General features: G+C 41.2%; 1 protein-coding gene across 2 annotated transcripts in view; it reads left to right on the top strand.

Annotated features, from left to right (window-relative positions):
* THRB (thyroid hormone receptor, beta) overlaps nucleotides 1-21,685 on the top strand; it is a 209,025-nt gene that overhangs the window by 97,470 nt on the left and 89,870 nt on the right. For both annotated transcript variants that reach the window (XM_011933769.1, XM_011933770.1), the window contains one exon: nucleotides 4,602-4,665. In XM_011933769.1, the coding sequence (XP_011789159.1) occupies nucleotides 4,644-4,665 (22 nt within the window). In that variant the 5' untranslated portion in view covers nucleotides 4,602-4,643. The remainder of the gene's footprint in view (nucleotides 1-4,601; nucleotides 4,666-21,685) is intronic.

Here is a 21,685-nt window from a genome sequence, read left to right as displayed (position 1 = left end):
CTTCCTTCCTTCCTTCCTTCCTTTCTTTCTTTCTTTCCTTCTTTCTTTCTCTTTCTTTTTCTTTCTCTTTCTTTCTTTCTTCCTTCTTTTTATCTTTTCTTTCTTTCTTTCCTTTTTTTTTGAGACAAGTTCTCACTATGTTGCCCAGGCTGGTCTCAAACTCCTGGGCTCAAGCAATCTTCCCACCTTGGCCTCCCAAGTAGCTAAGAGTATCAAGTGCATGCCACAGTGCCCAGCTACAGGCTATATTTCTGTCCATGCTGCCCAAGATGCTGTTAGAGTAATTAGCAGCAACCACAGTTCACAGTGTGGCATGGAGCCCAAGGCCTTCCAAAGTCCCTGGACCTATTTACTAAGTGTTGATAATAATTCCATTTACTTTTCAGTTTCAGAGGATTCAATAATAACTTTACTATCATTTGTATTTTTAAAATACAAACACATTTTATGTGTTTGAGAGGTGAATGCCTGCTTTTCTACTTTTCCAATGAGTGGAATGAGCTTTATTTAAGGGATACAGCACTGGGCTGAGAACGAGTAGAACTGGCAGAGGAAGGCTCCACCTGCATGATTCTCAGCACCACCCCTTGGCACATGGCATCTGTGACTTTTATTTTTAGCTGTTCCTTCCCAACCAGCTTATAAAATGAATTGTAAATTCCTTGAGGGCAGAGAAGCTCCAATCTTAACCTATCTGCATCCGCAGTGTTTATCCCAGTGAATGCTCGTATCACATTCTTCACAAGTCTTGTTTCTACCTCCTAAATGTCACTTAAACACCTAGGCCTCTCACCATCTCCACCACCTCCACTCAAATTCCAGCACCTTTTTCTCTCTTCTGGACCTTCTGTGGCCTGACCAGTCTGTTCTCCACCCACGAGCTGCTGTAAAGCTTTAAAAACACACATTGGGTCATATCACACACCTGCTTAAAACCTGTGTAACGTAAAGTTGCCACCCAGTTTTTCTGTATGGAGCTCATTCCTTTCAGAGTAGTCCATGGGCCTTAGGAGCACAAGGATGAGAACAAAGGGTTAAATCATAACCTGGGGAGAGGTCTATTTAAAAGAAGGGCCTAAAGGCCTGGGGTCACTTCCCCTCAAAATCCTCCCCAAATAAGCCCAAGTAGAAATAACCTTTCCTTCTCTCATGGCCCCAGTCCACTCTGAAGAGACAGGTAAGGTGAAACCTGTATACATGTTTGCACTTATTTGGTGCAATTCTCTCCCTCTGTTAGTTTAGAAGCTGCTTGTGGACAGGCCACAGTGTTGTCTTTGAACAAAACCTGAACACAGTAGCCTCAACCAAGGCCTCACGATAACCAAACAAATGAATGACCCATGTCAAAGGAATATTCTCCACTTGGGTAGCACTTGCCTAGAAGACTAAATGGAATGGCATTTCCCTTCCCCTGGTGCTGAACTGTTGAAGTGGTTAAAGGACCATCGACTTTGAAGGGCCGTGGGACACCGACCCACACTGGATCTAATTGAAAACACTTCCCTGACCAGAAAAAAACAGGGCATGTTTTAATGAATGACACACAGGTGCTAGGTATCAATCCTTCATTAGCATAGCCACCCCATTCTCACCCGTCAAGTCCTTGACCCTTCCTCCTCCCTGACCTACAAAGCCCTTCGCTGTGCTTGTTTCCTTCCTGGCAAGTAAAGAAACTCAGCTTGCTTTACTTTTAAGTGCTTTTGGACTTTGTTTTCTCCTTTGATCCCATGATTTGCTGGTGAGCTCCGGGCCTCTGCCATGGCTGTGGAAAGGACCATCTTGGGATTCCCCTCCTCAGTACAGAGCACTTTACCAACACTCACCACATAGGATAGGAGACCAGGCAAGGAGGCCTGCCTTCCCTGAGGGATTGTTAGAAGCTTTACTGGAATTACATTGAAAACTCTAGAGCTCACTGAAGGAAAAAGGTACTAAATACTACTAAATACTAAATAATACTAAAGTACTACAGTAAAAGTAACACTAGTATACTATTAATATTATTAGTAATACTATTTCTGTTATATAGTAACACTAAAATACTAAAGTACTAAATTGTACTATGGTTGAAGGGAAATAGTACTAAAAAGAAAACATTAGCACCAAATTTTGTGGTGATAACACTTTTTAAAGTCTCAATAAGAATTAAGATTTTTTTCCCTGTTCCTAGGTGCTTTCTGCCCCACACATAATAATTGCCTGTAGTTCATATGCCTTTTCAATTGGAATTTTGAAAATGAAGATATTTTTAACTGATGATATCATAAGGACATAACTGGGATTTTATAGCTTTGCCTTCTAGACAATAAAAAGCATACAAAACTATGCTGACACGTTTGTATTAATGTTGTATCTTAATATTATCAGTCAGGATTCTTTTGGTTGCAAGTGACAGAAACCTGAGTCAAACCAGCTTATTGTAAAAAGGGTAATATTTTACTGAGAGCATCCAAGGAAGGACTGAGTAGCCAAATCCTTGGAGGGGCAGAAGAGGACACAGCTGGGCCTCAGGAAGAGCCGAGAGGCACCACAGCTTTCTCCTTCCACTTCAGGCTCTCTGTGAATGTCAGATGGATCCTCTCTCTCACCTTCAAATGGACTTTTTCCAGGTGGCTGAGAGATAGATAGGGTCTCAGTTTTAGAGTTTTAACTTCTGATAAATTATGTCCCTAGAGAGGAACTAGATAAAATCTCTCTGTCTCTCCCTCACTCCCTCCCTTTCTTTCATCCTGAAAAATCATCTTATTAGTCCACTTCAAGTCTTGAGCCAGTTTGGCCAGAGGTGGGGCATTATGGTGGGGCACAGTTCAAACCAAGTTCCTCCACCTCTTTAGAATATTCAGGAGTGGTAGCACGTGAAAACGTGGCAGCTTCCATGGGTTGGAAGGGGGAGGTTAATGGCAGCACAGTTTCTAAGAGGAGCAACAGGGTCAGGACCCACAATACCGTAGATACAACCTGTGCTCTCACCTAAGGCATCTCAGAACCTGGTACTTCTCACTCAAAACACTGCTGGACAAGTGAATAAGGATGGGAAAAAGGGCTTGTGGTAGAGATCCTTGACGAGCTAATCAGAGAATTAGCTCTCAAGAATGCATTTTCCTAGCAGTGAATACTCATCCCCTGCATCAGATGCCAATTTGGCAGCTTACACTTTGCTATGTCAACTTCATTCATCTTATTTTATTTAGTTGTTCAACATATATTGTTGAGTACCTGTTATGTATCTGACATTCTGCTCAGTGTAGAAGATACAAACATGAGAAAGGCAGTCTGTGCCATAAAGAGATTACAGTGTGGTGGGAAAGGCAGCCATGTAAACAGGTAATTTCCACAGAATGGGACAAGAAGTATGATCGAGGTTTGAAGTCACTGCTGCAGCATTAGATGGGGAGACAGAGCATGAATGGCTATGTGTAAATCTGTGTTGTAAACATAATCCACACACTTCCTCTGCCTCCTCCTTCTTCTTCTCCAACCAGTTATTTAACAAGATTGTTCCTCCCTTTCATTTGCACAGTGCACTATAGATTACCCAGCACTTCCACTCACTCACTCACTTCCATCATCTTCAAACCTCAGAAATACCAGCCTTGTGAAATAAGCAGAACAAGTATCAGTTCCTCATCTTAAGCTGGAGAAATCGTGTTTCCAGTGCTATGAAATTACTTCTGATCCCACAGCTTGTAGTATATTACAGCATTGGGCCTCAAGCCCATGCCTCAGGCTTCAGTGCTATTCCTAAGCCAACGTGCTACCACCATCTACCACTATCTACCACTGGCCACAGAACACACTCCAGAAAAAGAAACCTAATCCTAATCTGTCTCCAGCAATATGCTGAAGGGCTGTGACCCAGGTTCATCACCGGCCCGTGTCCATCTGTGTCATCCGTCTGTGTGCGGCCTTCCTCGGCATTCTTCCCTGGGTCAGGGCACCTCTGGTCACTGACGCGCACCAGGCCTCCTCCATCCCCAGCCTGAGGGCCAAGTCTCTCTGTTGTCCTTGGATCTCATTAAGGTAGTGGTGAGCGGGGGAGTTCAGTTCTGATGAGGACAAGTCATAAATGGGCAGATGAGAATATGGATTCATTTCTCTAGGGCAGTGTGTCTATGACTTTCAAGTGCACATGAATCACCTGGGGGTCTTGTCCAAATGCAGATTCTGACTAAGATGGTGCCCAAATTTTCTATTTCTCGCAAGCTCTCAGGCAATCCCGAGACTGCTGGCCCACAGACCACACCTGGAGAAGCAAGATCTAGATTAGAGATGCTAATACATCTTAGCCACTCTTGGGATAAACAGCAAATCAGTGGGCTGGTAGCTTTCTTCAAAAACTGAGATGGAAAAATTTGACCTTGAAAAAAAATGTATTTTTAAAACATGTTTATAGAAGGAACCCTGAGATGAAAAGTAAGAGGTCTTACAAATTTACGCATATCACATAGCCCACCTATGCTTCAACGTCCCCAGTTCTGAGTTGAGAGTAACAAATATTGCTTCAAGGTGATTAATGCATATGATATTGTTTGGAACAAAACCATTATGGAAAATGCAGAGTGTAATCTGTGATTTTTTTTTTTTGTATTTTTTCTTTGTAGGAGATGTCAGTGAAAAAAGGGATCCAGAATGATTACTAACCTATGACTCCCAACAGTATGACAGGTATCTTTTTTTTTTTTTTACATTTTCTTTGTTGTCTCCATTTTTGTTCCACCTAAAGTGAAATTATAGGTTCTTAAAGATTAACTTGCGAGTTTTAGCCACCATTATTTCCAAACCGATAAGTGTTATTAAATCCTATGAATACATCCCTACAAATGTACTTCCATGGTCTTCTGACATTATAAGATGCATCCTCCCCAGAAAGGTGATGGAGAGGAAATGACTATTCATTTTTAGCCATCCTTTAGCCATTGAACACTAAGTTTGCTATTGTCTTTTCTTTCTTTTCTTTTCTTTTTTTTTTTTTTTTTTTTTTTTGAGACAGGGTCTTGCTCTGATACCCAGGCTGGAGTGCAGGCAGTGGCGCACTCATGGCTTACTGCAGCCCCAGCCTCCCAGGGCTCAAGTGATCCTCCCACCTCAGCCTCCCAAAGTGCTTGGATTTACAGCGAGCCACTGCACACAGTGTATGTCTACTTCTTACAGTCATTCCAATTACTATAATAAATGGCTCTACATACTTTGTGACCACAGAAAGTGTATATTTTCAAAAGTTAGCTGTTTATTCCATTCAGCAGTAGAGTCAGAATAGAATATGATTAGGTCATGTAAGGTATAAGTCAGTTATAAAACTCTTAGCAAGGATCAAAGGAGAGACAGAATGACCTTGTGGGAATACAAGGTTGCAATAGTGCAAATTCTTTGTGCAATTTATAGAGCGATGGTTGTACACTCAAAGGTACCAGGGAACAGGCCGATAACACCAGTGATGGCAAAGGTTGGGTAAAAGGAAAAACAAAGCTGGAGAACTCTAGTTCTCTCTAAAAGGAAGCCATCTCCACTCTAAGCAATCACTGACAAGAAGGAATGAAGCCCCGTGTGTCCACAGATTTCAAAGTTGCAAGAGAAGTTGGAAATTCAGATTTTAAATGAAATATCCTAAATTTTAGATGTTAGCAAATAACTTATAAAAATCTTATAGACATATGGCTCAGTCGAAATATGTCTGCTAACGAGAATCAAGCCATGAGCTGTCAGTTTATGACCTCAGCTACATACCTTCCAGCCTAGCAGCAAGCCCACCACTGTCCTTTTTGTTACCATGGCAGCAGGGCAGGTCCCCATAGACCTCTGTGTGTCGAGGATGCAGCCTGACCTTTGGTTATCTATTCATGTCATCACCCTGTGATGAACTAAACATGCAGGACAGATTGCTCCAAGAACTTATTATCCAGTAGACCTGAGAAACTGAAGCAACTGGAAGTTGCCACTCAGCCTTCTGAAAGTTTTGAAGCCTCCCAATGACCATAAACTTTATCTCTCCCAGCATCTTTGCCCAGCCTCTCTACCCACCCATACTGGAGCTCCTGATACAGCAAAAAGATGGGGTGCCTGGGCAAACCACAATGATTCATGCCTGCAGGAGGTGAGGGCATCGGAAGCACATATCTTATTTCACATCAACAGGCACCAAAATGCACCCACTCCGACATCTATTCCACTGCCAACTAGGTCAAATTCTCCGCCACTAAAATCACACTCCTTGTGTCATAAACAAACACATTCAACCTTAGCTACAGCCTCAATATTTCTGTCGGGATGAATGGGAATCTCAGTCAGAAGGAGGGATGGCCTAAGTCTTCGCAAGCACACACAGGTGTGAGCACACAGATACCAGACAGCAGGTAGCCATGCTGCAAAACGGAGGGACAGTATTCCTTTCGGATAAAGGACAGGGTGAGAGCAGGTGCTATAAGGATGGCTCTCTCTACTCCATGATAATTTGCCCACCTAAAAAGGTGTCCGAAGATTTAGACTCAAAGAACATACCCCAAGACATATGAAATGGCAAAACATGGTATAAAAGTAGGTAATAAAATGGTCTTCGCTTGCTGTGGGGATTAGTTCTAGGTACAGCGCAGTTCATCTAGGCAGAGTGACCATTCATTCCAGCGCCTCTGGGTCAGCCCCTCTGGCAATTTTTGTTGTTGTAAAGGGCCGGTGAATAAATATTTCTGGCTTTGCAGCCCATACAGTGTCTGTCATAATTACTCAATTCTGCCATTGTAGCATGAAAAGCCATCAACTATGTATAAATAAATAGGCTTGGCTGTGGTTTACTAGAAATGTATAAAACAGGCAGCAGGTCAGCTTTGGCCCATAGTTTGTGGAGCCTTGTTCCCATAGTTTGTGGAGCCTTGTTCTAGCCTTGTTCTGCCAGGGTGGTCCAGGCAGTTCCCTTCTAGCTGCAAACCATCTCATTACTGAGCAGAACCCCCAAGGCTGAGTGAGCCTGAGAGCTGAGCTAGGAATCCAGGCCCACTCGCAGACGGCTCTAGGGTAAGCCAGCTTTTCAGCCCGTCTTGTGGAAGCTGGGATGCTTTCCTCGCAGACTGAGCCAGAACCCCAGCTGCCTCCTAGTGGAGGAGGGAGTTTTCACTTCCAGCATTTGCTTCATAGTGGAGAAACTAATTGTAGCTCTATTTTCAAAAGAAACATACTCCAGACACATATACATGTGTCTGAAGTATGTGTGTGTGTGTGTGTGTATATATGTACAGTTTATGTTAGTGGGCTCAGATGAGAAAATCGTTACTTTAAATGCCCTTGTTTGTGTTTGAGATAAAACAATGTTCTCTTCCCTCTTCCGATTGCAGTGGGCTTAGGGTACATGTTTTAAGAAACCCAAAGGAAGACCATAATGAAGTTATAAGCTGTCAGAACTAAGTGCTTGATCTAGGAGCATACTTCAAAGGCCAAATACGTATATTTTTTCCTTTGAAAAGCATAGTAGGTAATATTACTGCTATTCAACACAGGAAATCAATTAAACCCTTATGAAAAGAAAACCATTTTTTAAATGATCAGTAGTTAATATTGAATCTATTTTCCTAAAACAGAACAGGTCAGCATTTTCAGATGAAGGAGGCATGTTTTTGTAGGCTCTTTCAACCATAGTGCTTATTAAATTTATGTACTTTGCACTAACTCGAATGAATAATTATTTATATTTTGAGGTTACTTAATATCAGCTATAGTAGAGTCAGATTTTGCCAAAATTTTCTCACTGTTTTACGCCACCTAATTTGAAATTAGGACTATATGAAATCATTCATAACCTTGGCAGAAACAAGAAAAAAAAATACAATTCTTAAAGAAGGAAGTAAGAAAGTACCTTAATAGAGTATTTTATCAGTCTGGAATTAAGCATCACTTCCTAGATAATATGAGGGAAATTCTGCTGACATTGATGACAATATAATGAGCTCTATTTTGAATAAAACCATGATCCACAGCATAGGGAAATTTGTTCTAAGATATGAGTAGCTAAAATGTTAAATACCAAAGTTAGAGGCTTTTGGCCTTGACTGAACAGGAAACCAAGAATTCAAACTGTGCTGGAAGAGGCAAAAACAAGGACCTATTATGTTTGCACTGAACCTGGCTGTATGAAATTAGGATATGGCATAAAGCTGGCAAAGTATTTGATGTTTTCATTGAAACTGGGCCTCCAGTAATTTAAAGTCACTCTGTTATGACGCCTTTAATGTGAATAATGTATTACCGATTCAGTTATTTAACTCAGACTTCTTTGTGACTTGTTTGTTTAACTTCCTTCCTGTGGGAAAGTATTTTCTTTGTCAAGGCATTATTCTTGAGTATCCCTCAGTAGCAGGGAAGGGATATGTGCCAAGATAGATAGGAGCTTTCAGATGTTACCTCAATATTTTCTGCCATGTGATCTTTGTACTGTTTCTTGTGAGCTTGCTTTGGGAGGGGCTCATTTGTTAAGCAAAATTGAGAACAACACGGGTTTTTTAAAATTTCCCTTATTACTACTGAGGTTGGGCATTTTTTACACATTTATTCGCCACTCGCATTTCTGCATCTGTAACTTGCTTGTTCATAGTTATTGTCCATTTGCCCACTGTAGCTTTTGTCTTTTTCTCATTAATTGTAGAACCTGTTTATGTGTTATGGATATATAAGCTCTATTTTGGATTAAACCATGATTAACAGCATAGGGAAATTTATGCTAAGATGTGAATATGCTACATGTTAAATATCAAAGTTAGAGTCTTCTTTTGCTAAGTTAACTAAGCAAGTCACTTCATCTCCCTAGATCTTGAATCCCTTACCTATGACATGAGAAAGTGAAAGCAGTTCATCCCTAATTCCCCTTCCACTTCTAAAATTTGAATAGTTATAAATCACACGTTCATAAAGTAAGGCATACATACACTGATGGTTGAGTATAAAGAAAAAGTGAATACTGAGGCAATGCATTTTGTGTTTTGAGACTGTCCTACTGAACAAGATTTTCAGAGTCAGACAAAACTTTTAAGTTGGGAAAACTCAGCATTTTATTGTGAAGCCCATGCTATTTCTCAAAGGTGAAATTGTGAAGCCCATGCCATTTTTCAAAGGTGGACCTTCAGGTGTCCATTAGATTTTTTCAACTGCTTCTTAATGGCCATTTCTTCCTTCAGAAATAACAGTGGTGCATATGTCCTACAACCCACATAGAATGGCTCTCCATGGCTTCAAAAGGTTACTGACTGCAAAATAATGACACCATTCAAAAATAACTAATGTTAACAGTGTACATATTGTTAGCGTTTTCTGTTGTCAATAAACACACTTCCTCAAAAGGATTTTGTTCATGGCCACTTAGTAATTCATCATATGGTGATATAGTCCCTGATTGTTAGGCTATTAACATAATATTGTTATAAATAATATATGATGAATACATATTTATTACATATATATAGACATGATGAATATATAATGAACTGCCTTGTACATAATTTTGCATCTTTCTGATAATTTCCTCAGGTTAAACTCTACTGTATTAAAAGAAATGATGGGTCAAAGGGACCGAACGGCTTTAAAAACTTTTTCTGTTTTCAAATTTTAGCCAGATTATTGGACCAATTGAGACATCCAACAGCAGTTCAGCCTCCGTTTAAGCATATACCCTTCAAATGTAGAAATTTTCGGTACAGTTAGCCTATTTGTTTGTTTTTGAGGAGGGAATTTATTAGGCAAAATTGTATCAAGCCTTTTAAAACTTTATATTTTTCTTCTTGATTATAAATTTGACTGTATACCACACACACACACACACACACACACACACACACACACACACACACATTGATTGGTGACTCAAACTTCACCTTTTATAACATAACCTGTTTGTTTAACTTTTCTGTTGTGGTATTTGTCTTTTTCTTAATGATTTAGATATTAGGGAATTAATTCATTTTCTGTCATAAACAGTGTATATATTTTTCTCAATTTATACATATCTTTCTTTTTGTTTATGGCAATATTTAATCTTTTTAAATTTTTCTTCCTTTGAAATAATTTTATACTTACAGGAAAGTTGCAAAATTAATACAAAGAATTCCAAGCCGTCCTTTACCCTAAGTCTTAAAATGTTAGCATTTTATCACATTTGTTTTAATCTTCTTTCTCTCTCTATCTCTCTCTAATTTTTATTTCAAACCATTTACAAATAAATTGTAAATATGGTTCCATAGCATTTTTGGACATACGAAAGTTTTGAGTTTATATATAGTGAGTTCTACTGAGGTACCATTTATGATTTATTTCTTTGTTGTCAAACTTAGTAATATCTTCTGATGAGTACTGAGGGACAGACCTCAATGGGCTCTTTGGAATGTGTTAGCACTTTTATTTCAACATGTAGTTCTTTTTCATTAGATGCAGGAATGACTTGCTGAAAGTTGAAGATTTTTCTCTCTCATACTTACCTTTAACTCTTGCATTCTTACCTTTGTGCACCAAACACTCACACAAAGTGGTGAGCCTCTGAGGCAAGGGAGGGCAAACCTGATTGGTGGAGGTCCTTCTGTCCCTTCTCCCAAAGTCAGAACAGCCAATCGCCAGGCCTTTGGGCTGGTTACAGGTGTAGATGAAGTAATAACAGAAGCCAAAGGAGAGCAGCAATGCAGAGTGCCAACACGACCCTCGGCTCCCCTTCCCACAGTGCTATAGAGCTGGGAGGCTTTAGATAGATGGACACACTCCTGGCATAGCCATTCTGAAGGGAAATCTGGAGGTTTATTGCACTTTTTCCTGAATTCCTGTCTCCCCAGATGTGATCAAAAATAAAACGTGGCCTTGGATTCCATACAGCCATCTATACACATTACGAATGTTCGCATGAATAGTTTGGCAGAAAGAAAAATAGCCCAAATAGCTAGCTCTACTGTTGGCTAAGCTTTGATTTTATTTCTTGGGTATTTAACTACACAATGTGATGAGGGCCTTTTTGCTCCTGGCTCTGCATGCTGTCACTTCTAAAATAAATAAAAATCTCACTGTCAGTAGGCTAGAAAGGAAGGATCCATCTTCCCCCAAATTCCTTGAGGGCAGAAGGGAGGCTATTACACACATCACACCAAAAGTCTTTAAATTCATGCTCAGACATCTCTCCCACAGATCCATGCCTCACAGGAACTGCTGAAACCTCACATCCTCTTCTCCCTCTCTCCCCAGAGGCTAAAACCCTGATGAGTCTGGTGTACACACTGCCTCCCCTCCCCACTGCAGTCAGAAATCTGGACCCTCCTCTCCCCTCCCTCTTCTCCCCACTACTGCCTCCACCTTCAAGATTGTGAGACTCTTCTCTCCACTTCCTCGATATGTATTTCCTTTTAAAACCCCACTCAGCAAAATAAACAGATCTTCCTTGGGACCCCACTTACCTTGGAAAGCAAAGGAAGGGAAAATCATAAATATTTGTCATCTTACTTCTGTCACACATAAATTGGTAGAAGAGAAAATCACCCCTCGACATCCATCCAGACTAGGGAAGAGAGGAGACCAGCGCCTTAGTTCACGAGTTTCTCCAGTTTCTACCATAATAAGGGGCAAATCAAAAGACCACCAGGAAGAATTTCTGTACTGCTAACACATCACCTTTTTCTTTAAAAGAAGAGCAAATGCTCCTTTTTTCCTCATGAAACAGAAGGAACGGTAACTCTTCATGCGGTGTGACTGGGTAAAACATGCCCTGTGGGCTACCTGAAGAAGGACTGGTCTTCCTGTGTTCTGACTGTCTCTGTCCTCATCCCTCCTCTTTAACTTCTTGAACTTCTCTTGGAAGAGAAACTTACTACAGAAAAGTAGGGAGCTTCTGAAAGAGACCAGATTAACAAAATCTCACCAAATCCAGTCAGACTAACGAAAACCTTCCCTCATATCTCCCAGCAACTCTTAGACAATTACTTCTAGAACAACTTCAGTTTCCAAATTTGAGCTGCAGCTAGGTAATCAGGAAGTTGAAATGTCAAAAGGACAAGACTTTACAGGGAGTAGAAGATGGGAGCAGAAGAGTGAAAAAAAAAAAAAGTTCTTTCTCAGCAACTCCTGTATTCTTCCTAGAAGGCACCCTTTACAAAGCTGGCTTCTTCTCATACTCCAACCGCAAGCCACACCCAACCCCATTCCACCTCCACTCCCACCACCACCACAGTCACTGTCACACCAACCTCCACTACGATTATTGCCCCCCACATCATCATCCCCATTATCCCCACTATCACCATTCTGATAAATTCATCTCAGTCTCCTGCAAGCCCTGCTGTAACCAAGTGCTGCCCAGCACATCTCTACCTGATTTCTTTTTCCTAGCAGTCACAAATAACAACTGTAACGTAACAGGGTTCCGTTATGTGGGGATGTATCTTCCTCTCTATTCTCCTAAATGCCACTAAAGTCCACAGCAGTTGCACGTATATAGGTGCAAATCCCTTCAAAAGAAAATAGTTTTCCCAACAAGAATTTGGTTTCTGATGACTATATGGTGTTATTTTGTTTGCAGTGAGCCAAGAGTTATTTTTATATGGCACCACGACCTGCCACCATTGCCATCTGAAAAGTCCCAGGCGCTTGTTTTATCCATCTTTGCTTTTCTTTCAAGTCTTGGCTATGATGACATTCTCACTCTGGAATTTGGCTGTGTTGTAAAAAGAAACTAGTGTGGAACGCCAGTTCCCCAAGCCTGCAGAGTGCAGATGCTTTCTTGTCTTGGGACTGTAACTGAACTGAGTCATTTTCTCTGAGCCATAGTTCACACATTAGCAGGCTGAAGCCAATGTGGTGAAGTGTCTTGCCCAGGGCCACCACAGCAAACTGTTGAGTATTTGGACCATCAGTTCCCAAACACTGGGGAACTGTGGGTTAAATGACTTCAAATGGTGATTATGTTTCTTTTCTTTTCTTTTCTTTTCTTTTTTTTTAACCTTGGCTGAAGTTCTTTGTCTTTATTGTGGTGCATTTCCAAGGAAGATGTATTAAGCATTCCTTCTCCTTTTTAGTAAGCTGAGACCAAATTAATAAAATCTCAGCAAATTTAGTCAGATTAGCAAAAACCTCCCTCAGAACTCCTAGAGATTCAGACAATTGCTTCTAGAACAACTTCAGTTTCCAAAATGACAGGCAGGTGACCAGATATTTGATCCCTCTCTTTGGAAGAGGACCTGACTTTGGCCTGCTCAAACTTGGCTGCATATTAGAATCCCTCTGGGAGCTTTCTTTTTGAGACAGGGTCTCCCTCTGTGGCCCAGGCTGGAGTGTGGTGGCATGATTTCGGCTCACTGCAACCTCCACCTTCCAGGCTCATGTGATTCTCCCATCTCAGCCTCCAGAGTAGCTGGGATTAGAGGAACTCACCACTACACCCAGCTAATTTGTATATTTTTTGTAGAGATGGGGTCTTGCCATGTTGCCCAGGCTTGTCTCGAACTCCTGGGCTCAACTGATCCATCCCCCTCAGCCTCCCAAAGTGCTGGGATTACAGGCATGAGCCACCACACCTGGCCACTCTGGGAGCTTTTTAAAGTCCTGATGTCCAGGCCATCCTAGACCAGTTTAATAGTAATCCCCAGGTGGGGGCCCAAGACTCAGCATTCTTTTAAAACTGTCCAGGTAATTCTAAAGAACAACCCGGTGGGACACAGTGGTTCTCAACTCTGCTGCCTATTACAGGTCAACTGGGGGGATCTGTTAAAAAATACCAGTGTCTGTGCCCCACCCCGAGAGATTCCAATAGATCAGTCTAAGGTGAAACCTCTGGTAGCTTTGTTTTTTTAACTCAAGTGATTCTACTATGCATCCGGTGTTAAGAAAAGAGCTGTTGTTCTCAAACTTGGTGGTGGGATCAGAATCACTGGGAAATTTAGTTTAAAAGGAAAAAAAATTCTAGCCAACCATCTTACCTAGTGACAAGTGCCTTGGCTTTTCTTGTGCCTATTCAGCTCTCCAGGTGATTCTGATGCACACAGAAGTTTGAGAATCACTGATGTAGAGGGCTCCCCCCCTCCCCAGAAAAATGTTAGTTTGGTCATCTGAGTACCTACAAAAGAAATCTAAAATATTACCCTTTAATCTAGGCCTAACCTGACCTAGGGTGGGCAAATTGAAATGTAATTAGTGATGCTCTACTCCCGATGACAGTGTAGGTGTCTATTGTTACTTTTGCCCACAAATGACAGACTCATGGTTCCTGAAACCATGCATTTGACCAGTGAACATCAGCATCTTCACTTATCCAAATGACTCATTGGAACAGCAAATTCTCCAGCTCAAATGATCACAAAGTCCTTCGGGCCTGCACTCCAAGGCCAGCATTTGTCATTCAAGAAATGGAACAGTCATGAGGAAACTTGTTTCTCTGTCCCACAAATGATTTTATAGGCATTGAGCTTAGACTCCTATGTTTTTTGTTTTTGCTTTTGTTTTTGTTTTTTTTAAGACAGGGTCTCATACTCTGTCACCCAGGCTTGAGTGCAGTGGTGTGATCACGGCTCACTGCCATGAAGATAGTGAGCCTCCTCCTCCCAAGGAGACCTCCCAGGCTCAGTTAATCCTCCCACCTCAGCCTTGTGAGTAGCTGGAACCACTGGCACACACCACCACACTCAGCTACATTATTTTTTTATTATTTTTTGCAGAGACAGGGTCTCACCATGTTGACCACACTGGTCTTAAACTCCTGGGCTCAAGCAATCTGCCCACCTTGGCCTCTCAAAGTACTGGAATTACAGGCATCAGCCACCATGCCTGAGCTTAGAATGCTATTCTATGCTGCTTTAATGTATTGTTTTTAGATGTGTGGTGCTTTTGGTTATGGGAGGAAGTATTTATTTACTTATTATTTTTAATTTTTTAAATAAATGAAAGGACTTCCATTTTGGGGTCTGAAGAGAATATAGCACTCTGGTGAGCAGTCCCCATAGGGTTGTTGTTCTCAGCCTGATCTACATGTTTAATTCACATGGGGAAATCTTAAAAATCCCAATGCTGAAAATGCTGAACTTTTCTGAGAGGATTGTGGTGAGGATGTAAGATTTATATAAATCACTTAACATAGAGTCTGGAGCACTGGGGCACAACATACAACAGCCATTATGAGGGAGTACCTGGCACATAGTAGATACTTGCTAACTTAATTTATTGTGGACAAAACAGCCAACAGAATTATGATCCTACAAAGGGGGGAAAAAAACAGATGTAAATGAGTGTTTGCACTTTTTTAAGAACTTTGTTTTGTAGCTAAGCTTAAATGTCTATAGCTTTGCTTAGCCCATTCCCATAATTCATGTCTTCTCACCAGTGTCACATTAAAATTTAGCACCCTCGCTAGAATTTTCTAATTTTCTGTACAGCTAAGGACTTTTCTTTTTATAAAAAAGTAAGAGAGAGACAAAAAATTTTTTTGTTATTCTTTATTATTTTATGGAAAGATTTTTTTTTTTTTTTTTTTTTTTTTTTGAGACGGAGTCTTGCTCTGTCACCCAGGCTGGAGTGCAGTGGCGCAATCTTGGCTCACTGCAAGCTCTGCCTCCTGGGTTCACACCATTCTCCTGCTTCAGCCTCCTGAGTAGCTGGGACTACAGGTACCTGCCAACATGCCCGACTAATTTTTTTGTATTTTTTAGTAGAGATGGGGTTTCACCGTGTTAGCCAGGATGGTCTCAATCTCCTGACCTCGTGATCCGCCCACCTCGGCCTCCCAGCGTGCTGGGACTGCAGGCATGAGCCACCACGTCCAGCCAGAAAATACATTTTTAATGAAGCAGTAATCTAAACATAAGATTTGAAGCAAACAATTCAGGCAAAAGGAAGTAGATCGTTTTTCATACAATCTCTTCCTTTCTGCAATCCCTGATAAAATAAGCATCTTTAAACATTTGTTGCTATGATTATTATTGTTGCTTAATTTTTTAACAGGCCTCAGTTCCTAGGCCAGCCAAGGCAAGGGACCACACCACACAGTATTTTCCTGAATGCCCAGCATCCTGCAGGATGTAGGACTTAGCATGATGCAATCACATCATGTAGGAAGTCATAGCAGAAAGTGGGAGGGGAAACATACCTTCCCACTACTGCCAATAAAAAAGTGTGTAAAAGCACTGGCTTCCCATAATTCAATTTCATTTTACTTGCACAGTGTCAAATTGTGATTTTCAACATTTCTTTTTTTGCCAAGATCCTCTTGTTATTTTATTCCAACGCACACCTCCCTTGAACCCCGTGCTTTCAAACTTTTTTTTTTTTTTTTTTTTTGAGACGGAGTCTCGCTCAGTCGCCCAGGGTGGAGTGCAGTGGCGCAATCTCGGCTCACTGCAAGCTCCGCCTCCCGGGTTCACCCCATTCTCCTGCCTCAGCCTCCGGAGTAGCTGGGACTACAGGTGCCCGCTAATTTTTTGCATTTTTAGTAGAGACGGGGTTTCACCTTGTTAGCCAGGATGGTCTCGATCTCCTATCCTCGTGATCCGCCCACCTCGGCCTCCCAAAGTGTTGGGATTACAGGCGTGAGCCACCGTGCCCGGCCGCTTTCAAACATTTTACCTGCCAAACCGCTTTTATGAAGTAATAGCATTCACTGACCGGTTTTTAATCATCAAAGACATATTTGGTTACTAATCTGGTGTTTTCAATGAGCAGGATGAAATAATCAATGTTCCCACGCTATACATGTGTATAGAAAAATTTCTACATCTTTTTCAAAAATCTGAAGGCATTTTTCACGGAAGTGTCATAGACTGCCTCATATTTTTGTACAACTTCCCTTGGGCCTTTTCAAACTTTTTAAATGGCTCATAGTTTCCTCTGACACTGCTTTTATAGACCTCAGGTTAGAGACATTTGAATAAGAAAATTCTGAATATTCTTGTACCCCCAATTTTCTCAACTCTAAGTAGGAATTACATTCTTATATTGTTTAAATGTTATGTTAATGTCTTATAATTCTTATAATATTTATTATTTTAATATTATAAGTGTGTAATTCCTACTTAGGGTTGAGAAAATTGGGGTACAAGGACTATAGAACCATAAATGAAGGCATCAGAATACCAATTACTGCTGGCATTGCCTTTAATCAAAAAAGTCTTTCAGTATTATTATAAAATCGTTCTTCAAAGATGTCTATGTAAATGAATATAAAATAGCCTATCAAACTCAGTAATGCATAATGAAAATATTCATGAGAATTTTAATCTTTTAACACCATGCTCTACATTAGATTAAGAAATTATTGGGATAAATCAGAACATTCGTAAATTCTTTAAGTTTCTCAACAGAAAATTCTAATACAATTTAACATTTTTTTGAGCATCTCAGATATTACATACTAAGCATATAAACATGACTGAGCAATAGTTCTTGCCTGTGAGAAGCTCATAGTCAAGAGATCACAGTTTCTAAACAAAGCAATTCATATTTTTAACATCTGACAAGACTCATGGAAGTTTAGCATTGGAAGGAATCTTAGAGAACATCTAGTTCAATGCCATGAAATTACAGGTGGAGAAACGAAGCCTGTTAACTTAAAGTAATAAATGTGTGGCCCTGCAGCAGTGCATCACGCAGACAGTTCGGTTGTTTGCCTTCACACTTCTCACACCTTAAGCTTCCATTGACTCTGATTGGATTTTTTAAATATTGAATGATACAAAAGATAGCCAAGCTATTTAGAATTGTAAAGCATCTATTAGCAAAATAATGCTCTCCGCTGCAATAAATGAATCCCAAATCTCAGTGACTTCATACAACAGAATTTTATTTCTAACTCATGTTAAGTTTAGTACCACATGTTCTTGGTTGGCAGGTGACACTTGTCAGGGTCATTTATGGACCCAGGTTCTTTCTTCTTACATCCCCATCTACCTCTAGGACTTCAGAATTTTCTCCACTAAACAGAAGAAGAGAGAAAGACAATGAAACAAAACATGTAAGAGGTGTTTCACAGGCCAGGTCTAGAAATAGTGCCCATGCTTTCATTCATTCTATTGGCTAGACCTCAGTCACATGGTCATGTCTCACTGCAAGGGAGCTGGAAAATGCAGTTTAGCTGTGTGCCCAGGAAGTAAGGAGTGCACAGATTTTGATGGTGAGTCTGTGTCACAAAGGGCTATACAAATGCATAATAACATTATGGAGGTCAGTTCAGGAAGGACTTGATCTTTATAGTGAAGTCACCTTTTTGTTTAAAAAGTGTCTGTTTCAGTCCTCTGACCCTCTTCCAGGTATTATCAACATTTCTAGACAGGGCTAGGATGGTCTGTTTTACCCACCTTTCCTGGTTGCTGTTGGAGTTGGCATGGAGTAGTGAAAAGCAAACAGGCTTTGGAGTCATGTGTCCTTGTGTTCAAATCCCCAGTTTTCCACTAAGTAACCTTGTGACTTGGAGCAAGTTGCGTAAGCCTCAATTTTCTCCTTGTAAAATGGGGACAGATAGCATCCTAGAGTTGTGGTGTGAATTAATTAAATCATTCAGTAAACACTTATTGAGAGCCTACTACATGTCAAGTCCTGTGGTACACTCTGGGGAAATAGCAGAGATTATTTTTTTAAAGGCACAGTGCCTAGATTAATAAATGATGTATATAGAGTTATTGTCATGAGAAAGCACTCAGTAAATGTTAGTACTCTTGCTTTTTTGGCCCTCTATAGCTAAGCTGTGAAGATAGGTTCATCCCTAGAAATTCTAGATAGAATAAACTAGTGAATGATGGATCTGTAAGATGGATAGGTCAAGTGGAAAACGTTTCAAATGTTTCCATTGTTCCTGTTGTTTGAAATTGAATTGATGGGGTGAGAATGTTTATTTATGTCTATGAAGCATGTTTAATTTGCAAGGGCGTGAAACATAATTTGAGCTGCAAACAAATACTTGTTCAGTCCCAACAAAAGTAAACAGAGAAACATCTTGAAGAGAGCCCTCTTCAAGACTGGTGGCCTTTCCATTGCTAAGCCTCCTTTACAAATGAGAGGAGGAGGGTCTTCAGAGATGGTGAGTGTCTTCCTGAGGACCAGAAGGGCAGTGCATTTGCAGCAGCCCCTCCTACTCACTGACAGATCAGAAGGGACATGCAAGATCCCCGAGAGAAGGAGGATAACACTGTGTCGGCATCTCAGACACTGCTGCAGCCTCGGTCTTTGGGATTCAGAGACTGGTCAGGGTTTTTGCCTGAGAAACCGTCACCTTCGGTGCTCCTTGACTCCTTCTTGTCTCTCAGCTTTTGTTTTATTGTTTTCTACGACTTCCAAATACAGCAGAGGACCTTTTTATTGTTTTGTTTGATAGCCTATTTTTTACTCTCTTGCATCATGCTTTCCAGGAAGCTCTGTTTTAGTTCACTTCTCTTTTATCTTTTCACCTTAAATGCAGAATAGTCTGGGGGAGAAAAGGGGCACATAATGAGGACAACGGGTCTTCAAACCAAAGTACATACCATCTGGACTCCAGCTAGCCCTGCACCAGCCATTTTATATGCCCTAAACCACAGTCGCATTGCTGACCCCTAACGCCACAGAAGAGCTAAAGGCACAGGCTTTGTTACATCCACCTCAAGTCCACTGTGGCTCTACCTCTTCAGCTGTGACGTTGGGCAAGTTGCTTTCCCTTTCTTAATACTCAGCTTCTTCACCTGTGAAACGGAGATGATCATTACTTATGTCAGTATTCATGTGAAGGTCAAAAGAAATAACGGAATGTGCATAGCATCATGGCTAGAATGTAGGTAGTGAGCCTCTAATAATAAGTGACAGGTGCCATCATCGTGATCCCCCACAATGACCATATCTGCAGGCCAAATGCACCAACCTTGCCAGAAAAGCTATGATGGGAACAAATGCAGCTGTCTCGTTATCTTGCTTCAAACTTAGAGGATACATTTTATATTCCCCATTAACCAAATGCCATCCAGTTTTCCTGAACAACCCATTCCACAGCTAAAAACTAAAGAGTCACAGGTTTGGCTCAGAAGTGAGTCTTCTGGTCGCACTTTCCAGGCCTGATTCTTGAGAATTACCCATTAATTTTTTAAATCCCTTTAGAATATTTGTGCAGAAGCCACCACTGAAAGTCTAAGACCAAAGCTCCCGGATCCTTCGCTAGGGCCTCCCTCCACAATGCATCTGATTATATTGTCTTCTCCTTTCCAGATAAGGATTTTTCTAAAGATCCTTCTGTATGTGGTTCTTCTCTACCTATTCTTTAAGGAGAACTGGAAATATTGACCAGGGCTGGGATTAGCCTTCTCTCTGTTTCAGGCAGGGACAGTTCTATCCATGATAAGTTTCCTCTCCTTCCAAAGTACACAGTCCTTAGCATGTTTAATTAATAGAGTCCTGAGTAAGATTCCAACTTTCCAAGATTAAGAATGTACTTTGCTTCCTGACCCTGTCAAGCCCCAACCCTTCTCAAGAATTTTCCATGTGCCACAAATCAACTAAATAAAGGCTCTTGATCTCCACATGCACTGGCCAAGAGGACCAAGCCTAAATTGGCTACAGTATGAGGCTCCTGGACCTGGGACAGCTTGGCCCAGTCTAGTGATAGTTTCACCAAACACACTTCCTAATCAGTTTTCTCTGTTCTTCTCTTCTCTCTCTCAGAAACTCTTGCCATTTGAGGGTCTGGTCTACTTGGCACCCTTACAGTTTTTTGCTACTGTTCTCCACTCCCATTGTTCATGTCATACCATATTGCTAGAGTTGCTCACTCTGCTTAAAGAATGGCATTGTTTGCCACTCCCCAGGGGCACACTGGTTTAGAACATCTGCCAGTTATCTTGGCAGAAGGAATCATCTGAATGATTTGGCTCAGTGTTATTTAATCCTAAATAGTCAGCTGCTGCCTTAATCTTGAGGACAAATTAGGTTCAGAAGACAGAGGAATCTAGTGACTGAAATGAGGAGGTCGCTTCATCTAGGTGAGGGCTATTTACCTTCACCCAGCTTTCTCCCAGGCTGTCTTAGCACTCCCTCTACTATGTGGAAAGCTGCTAGTGGAAGGCTGTGTTGTGTGTCAGCATAATAGCAGGGGATCAAGGCTTGGTTTTGCCTGTAAGTCTCCAGGTGGCCTGGATCAAACCATATCACCTTCATGGATCTCAATTCTCGTTTCTTTTTCTTTCTTTCTTTTTTTTTTTTTTTTTTTTTGAGACAGAGTATTTCTCTGTCACCCAGGCTGGAGTACAATGGTGCGATCTCAGCTCACTGCAACCTCCGCCTCCCAAGTTCAAGCAAGCAATTTTCCTCAGCCTCCTGAGTAGCTGGGATTACAGGCGCCTGCCACCATGCCTGGCTAATTTTTGTTTTGTTTTTTGTTTTGTTTTGTTTTTTCGAGACAGAGTCTAGCTCTGTCACACAGGCTGGAGTGCAATGGAGCAATCTCGGCTCACCGCAACCTCCGCCTCCTGGGTTCAAGCTATTCTCCTGCCTCAGTTTCCAAAGTAGCTGGGATTATAGGCACCCACCACCAAGCCTAGCTAATTTTTTGTATTTTTAGTAGAGATAGGGTTTCATTATGTTGGCCAGGCTGGTCTCGAACTCCTGACTTCGTGATCCACCCGTTTCAGCCTCCCAAAGTGCTGGGATTACAGGCGTGAGCCACTGCGCCTGGCCAATTTTTGTATTTTTAGTAGAGACAGGGTTTCTCTATGTTGGCCAGGCTGGTCTCTAACTCCTGACC

Source organism: Colobus angolensis, unplaced genomic scaffold (genome assembly GCF_000951035.1).
Source record: "Colobus angolensis palliatus isolate OR3802 unplaced genomic scaffold, Cang.pa_1.0 Scaffold129, whole genome shotgun sequence".
NCBI classification, from domain to species: Eukaryota; Metazoa; Chordata; class Mammalia; order Primates; family Cercopithecidae; genus Colobus; species Colobus angolensis.
The sequence above is the reverse complement of the archived record's forward strand: the minus strand, read 5'-3'. Positions and strand labels throughout refer to the sequence as shown.